The 5,853-nt window shown below is 44.5% G+C and overlaps 1 protein-coding gene across 1 annotated transcript; it reads right to left on the reverse strand.

Annotated features, from left to right (window-relative positions):
- Positions 1-3,353: 3,353 nt before the first annotated feature.
- LOC106893425 (forkhead box protein L1) lies at positions 3,354-5,616 on the reverse strand. Its single transcript, XM_014951366.1, has 3 exons — positions 5,473-5,616; positions 4,564-4,732; positions 3,354-4,210 (listed from the first exon to the last, which is right to left on the reverse strand). The coding sequence occupies exons 1-3, from the start codon at positions 5,577-5,579 to the stop codon at positions 3,728-3,730; spliced, it is 759 nt and encodes a 252-aa protein (XP_014806852.1). The 5' UTR covers positions 5,580-5,616; the 3' UTR covers positions 3,354-3,727.
- Positions 5,617-5,853: the final 237 nt, after the last annotated feature.

Genomic DNA, 5,853 nt, shown 5'->3' on the forward strand with positions numbered 1-5,853 from the left:
ACCACTTCCGTGACACCAATGACAAAAGCCTAAGAAATTAAATCATTAGAAGTCGAATTGCTGCAGAATAACTTGGCTCAGCTCCATCAAAATCTTTGCTTTATCATGGGAAACCTTCCTTTAAAAGGAAAAATAAACAAAACACCCCAGGGTCACTCAGCGAGGCCAAGTCTAGCTTGTCCCCAGAAAGAAACCTTTCATCTTTCCTTTGCAAAGGTACTTATGATCCTAAAAGGAGAGGACAAAAGGCTTGTTGTCCCCCACCAGCCTGGCAGGGAGGAGCTGCTCTCCCATCCCTGATCCCGCCTCCTCCAGGCTTGGGACAGACAGGATTAGCCTTCAAGAATGCACCTCTTTTGGGGTTAGGAAATCCATGGCTCACTCTGGGTCCCTCCTTGCAGTCAGGAAGAGCCCTCGAGGTGAGGAATTGAGCCAAACACCGATACCTTTAAACACAGCCCAGTAATGGTTTTGGTGGGTGCAGCCCTGCCTGCAGCTCAGCCTTTGACCAAACCAGATGTGTCTGGAGAGCACTCACCTGCTTCAACACGGGGCGAAGAGGGATGTTCCCCTGAGATTTTCCTTTTTTCCTTTCCTTGTGGCTTTATATGAGTGGCTGACAGGCTGTGATGGAGCTGAAGAAATAGCTCTAGACTCAGAGTGCAGGAAAAAGAGGGAAAAAAAAAAAACAACCCGACTTTTTCCCCTCTTCCCTGAGAAAAGGTAATTTACGTAAATTTATCCACGACCAGCATATGGCAATAGCTCACAACTTTGTTAATGGAAACCTGGTGATCCATAACACTTGTGTGGGAGACATTTGCTCGGGGGTAATACAATATTAATGTTAATATCAATGATCGATCAGAGGATTTGCAAGAAAGGCATAAAGTACTTAATTATAATTACATTGGGAATGGTTTTGTAATGGCTACGACATTTGAATAAGGTCACATCTAGCCCTCACCCCTGTTATGTTGTTCTATATTAAATGCCATTCACTTTAAGTGCTGGAAACCTTTCTGGAGTCGTCAGAATATAATATACTGGGTAAATTGAAATATGTCCCTTCATTTTTTGAGATATGATTGATATCCTTTGCAAAACAAATGTTAACACCTATTTGTACACAAATTTCTTTGATTATATGTTAGGAAAACTCAAGTATGACAGTCTCTCCTAGAAGGCACTTTACTGGGAGCAAAGGACATGGCTATTTGTGAATATTAATTCATCTTAACCGAAAATGGTTTTGGATCTCTGCTGTAAATCCACCTGGGTGTATTTCTGCCTTTCCTGATGATACATTAATCCTATATTGCTTCGTAGCCATAACTCTGTCTCCACTGGTCCCAGCAGCCCACTGTGTTCACCTGGGTAAGGTGTTGCTTAGTAGGACCTTTCGCTGTCGTTGGGTTACCTTTCACTAAGAGCATTAACAAAGCACACATAATAAGAATCATATTCTCACATTTCACAGCAAAATATATATATTTCAAATATACTGCAGATGTGGACTATAACTATCAGCCTAACAGCAGCATTGCCATCTTTAAAACAACCAGCGAAAAAAATCTGCATATAAAGCAGGAGTATCCGAGCACAGGTGGGGTCCCAGAGGTGCACACATCCCACCCCACACGTGAGCACATGCACACACTGAAGGACAACATGAGGACATGCTCTTCCCACACCTATCTACAGCCCAGCATAAATACCAAAGGAGTGAATTCTCGTCCCTCTTTGAACAAGAATCCATCTGCCCGGTGACCACAGAGTTTTTCTTCTTTTTTCTGACCTCAGTACAAACAGGAGATGGGTCAGGTTTAATGAGCCAAATTTTGCTTTCAGAAAATCGCCCAGAATAACCTTGGGATTCAGAGAGCACTGAGAGCTCCCATCTGAAGGCAGAATTTCCACACAAGGAATCATACCTTCAAAGTTGGGAAGACATGCAGTGATGCAACAGAATGGGATTTTCCATTTTGTTTTTTCTGAAGAAGCAGCACAGAGTTTTGCATGCTGTGGAAATGCCTGAAGATAGCAAGTTTTATAGTTTTCCAAAAAATGAGCATTTATTACCAATCAGTGTGAAATACCGCTGATGGTAAATTTTAAGTATATGGCAGGAGTTTCAGCATCATGACAACATACATCATGCATTTTTACAACATATAAGTGCAGTGATATTGCTCCCTTTCTCAATAACAATATATAAGAATATATAGTATAAATGTACAGCATATATTAGACACAATGTAAAATAACTTAGTGAAATGTCAAAGCTTCTGCATAAAAATTCAAGTCATGCCTGAGCATACCTCTAGCACAATTCTGCTCAATCTTCTCTCATATACCTTCATTTACCTTTAGTTTATGTTGCAAAGATAATTTTATCTGTCGGTATATAATTGCTTAAAACCACCAGAATCCTTGTCTTTTTTTCTTTTATCTGCAGTAGGTGAGGATTGCAGTTTCCAAGCCAAACCCAAGGTTTTTTGGAGTCTGTCCTAACGCTGCCATTAGGTCCTGGGAAGCAATTAATTGTGAACAAGTTGTATAAAAGCAAGTTCTTAAATGCTCATTACGGTTCATCATTGTCCATCGGGTTCTGTTCTGAAATAACATGGAAATGGTGATGAAATGGCTTTCTGTAGAAACGGGGCTCATGGTCTGACGCTGCTGTGTGTTAATTATAATTCTCACCAGCTTTGCTGAAATCGTATCAAGTATCACTTTGGTAATTGTTTTGCAAGAAGGATCAATAAAAATCTATTTAATAGGGACATACAACTTGTCTCACAGCCGGGAGGTGGGATTCCAGCTTCGGCCAACACTGGGTTCAGCTTCTTGCAAAACTGGGTCTCCCGTCACACTTGCTGAATGAAACATCTCCAGGGACTTCCCTGCAGCATCTCAGGAAGCTTTTGGATACTACAAGGGGAGAAGTTGGGGTTTTTTTGGTTTTTTTTTGTAAAACCAAGGCATTAAGAGGTTCTCACCTCTGTCCCATTTCCCATCAAATTCTACCAGAGTTCAACAGTTTTGCCATGAGCTTTCTTGGAATTATTTTGATGCAACTTCACTTCAACAGTTTAAACAACTCTGCCCTGAATATCAACAAAAATATACTTTAAACACTTATTAACAACTACATTTTCTAATTAATGATGAATTAAAGCTGCAGAACAGTTTGAAGCATGATGTTAAAACAGAAAATAAGGGAAGACAGTGATTTTCTGTGATTCCTTTTAAGAAAACAAAGCCCCCCCCTCCCCGCCCCCTTACATTCTCAGCCAGTGTAAGTCGACAGAATTACACTGCTTTAGATCAGCTTAAGTTCTGACCTATATACTTCAGTGGAATTAATCCTAATTTCCACCAGTGAAAGTGGAATCAAATTCACTCTGTCTTTAATAAAGCAACGGGTGATAAGCACGTCTCTTTTCTGTCGGCTTCTGCTCGAGAGAGGAAATTCTCTGTGGTGTTCAACGACGTCCACGACAGTGCAGGAAACAAAGCTAGAATTTTGTGAAAACCGATACTGGGAAATGTTATTTCTGCTCTAATCTTGGTGAAGTCCTTTGGGTACCGGCAGAGAATCAGCTGGTGAATGGGTACCCCCTTCTGAGCGCTGCTCGGGGAGGAACGGAGGATGCAGGCGGCTGGGTTTGGGTGGCGTGAGGCTGCCGGACGACTCGGGCTGTGTCACCACCAATAAATAACATCACATTGTCCAGAACTGGAGATTAATTTGCTGGGCCTCCAGTAGATGACATTTATTTTCTTGCATGTGATACTGAGACCTCAGGACAGGCAAAGGGTCGGGGGCTGAGAGGATGTAATCGATGCTGAATTTGATTTCGGAATCCGATTTTGCCAAGGAGGAATTGCTTAGGCTCTGCCTGCTGGTCAGACTGCTCGCAGCAAAGCCCCGAGGCTCCAGGAGTCTCGGGCCCGACTCGATTCTTTCGTGTCTACTTTCAGAAGAGGAAATGCTGTTTAAAGCCGAGTCCACAGAAGGCATACCGGGGGATGAAGGACTCTTCCCTCTGCTTGGTCTCTGCTCCTTGTGTTCCCTTTTCACGTTCCTCCTCCTCCGTCTTCGCCTGTAATTCCCGTTTTCAAAGAGATCCAGCATGGATTCGCAGCCCGTTGCAAAGCTCCAATAGTTTCCTTTCCCCTTCTCATTCCCTTCTGTTCTGGGAACCTGTATTTATTTAAAGGCAGTTCAGTATTTGTATGTGTTACAGATGCTGCTGCTTAACATCTGCATTCATTTACATTCAGGAATGGTGTAAACACACACGACAAGACTTTTAAGCCTCTTCTCTTTCATTATACGAATAGGATGTAAACTCCATCCCCGTCAATTTGTTATCTATTAGCACGCATCAGACAAGGAGACACTCTTTATCTCTATAATTGACAACTCAGAGGGATTTTAAGCGATTCGCTGCTCAGCTGTTTGTTTCCCTTCTTTCCCAGTGATGACATTATTCCTGCATATATTTTTTTTAGCCATGCACAGTGTGTATGTAAATACACAGTTACTGATCTTACCTTTACAAAACAACTGTTAAGCGATAAGTTATGTCGGATGGAGTTCTGCCAGGCTCTTTGATTTGATCTGTAGTAAGGAAATTTCTTCATTATAAAGTCATAAATGCCAGAGAGGGTGACTTTATTTGAAGGACTTTGCTGGATGGCCATTGCAATTAAGGCAATGTAGCTGAAAAAAGGAAAACTTGCTGTTACACCATGGCTTTACTCACATACTCAGTTTTCAGGACCTCATGGGTACATGTCTGCCTGTATCCTGCTTCTAAAAGTTCTGCTGGTGGATCCGTGCCCTGATCTGAGATGCCCCAGGGGCAATTCCAAGCCCCGGGGCCACTCTCAGGTGTTAGGTCCAGGCAATGGAGCCCCGACCTGGCTGCTTGTCCCAGTGCTCAGCACAGAGGGCTTGGATCCAGGATTGCAGGAACATCTCCCACCTCTCAAACCCCATCGGAAAAGTTTCCCTGAGCTGGAAGGCTGCAGTGAGACAGAGACACTGTCCCTGGAGACCCTGTCCTCCCGTGGAGAGGACCTTAGGTGCCCCTGTGAACATCTACACCGCACGTCCTCCCACCACCCTGGGGACTGTCTGCATCCCCTTCACCCGCTGGCACGATGCACATTTAATTCCCTGTCTCCCGGGGCTCCTGGAGGTCGGAGGAGACCATGGGAGATCTGGAGGCTCAACAGCACGTCGGAGTTACTGTGACCCCACACTGGGGGAAACAAATCCTGAACAGTTCAAACATGAAGAGAGGGGAGAAATCTGCCCTCCACGGAGCCTGCACCGGGGTCAGACCCACGGCCACACGTGGGGAAGGTCCCACGCTCCCCCCAGAGCTCTGATCCCACCAGCCCATAGCTCAGGAGCCTCCCCAGGTATTGGGGGGACTTGGAAAAACTTCCTCTTACCTGTATGCCGGTCTGGTGAATTTTTTCTCTTCATCAGAACTACAGGTAGGATAGTCATCCCCATCGTAATTGAAGCAGTTGTAGGGGTACTGCGTGTTGTCAAACATCGTCCTGCTCCTCGCTCAGCTCCCGTGGAGTGAGAGAGAGGGATGGAGTGATGTTTCTCAGAGCTTGGGCTCCCTCCTCCCTTCTTCCCTCCCCTCTGTCTGTCTCGTTCCCTCTCTGCCCCCTCCTCACGCTCCCTCTCCTCCCCGCACACACTCTCCGTGATGGGGTGGGGACTGGTTTTGCAATTTTCTCATCCCAGACAGCCTGGCTGTTAGGATATTCTTATTTTATTTTATTTTTTTTTGGGTTGGGGGGGCGGTGGTGGTGTTATTG

The sequence above is a fragment of the Calidris pugnax genome, unplaced genomic scaffold (genome assembly GCF_001431845.1).
Source record: "Calidris pugnax isolate Ruff unplaced genomic scaffold, ASM143184v1 scaffold198, whole genome shotgun sequence".
NCBI classification, from domain to species: domain Eukaryota; kingdom Metazoa; phylum Chordata; class Aves; order Charadriiformes; family Scolopacidae; genus Calidris; species Calidris pugnax.

Bases quoted from the DNA above. Each gene is read 5' to 3' on its own strand.
- LOC106893425 (XM_014951366.1), bottom strand. From the start codon at position 5,579: ATGTTTGACAACACGCAGTACCCCTACAACTGCTTCAATTACGATGGG. The intron at 4,733-5,472 runs GTAAGAGGAAGT...TCCTTTTTTCAG, and splicing joins TTCACCAGACCGGCATACAG to CTACATTGCCTTAATTGCAA. The intron at 4,211-4,563 runs GTAAGATCAGTA...AAATAAATACAG, and splicing joins TTAACAGTTGTTTTGTAAAG to GTTCCCAGAACAGAAGGGAA.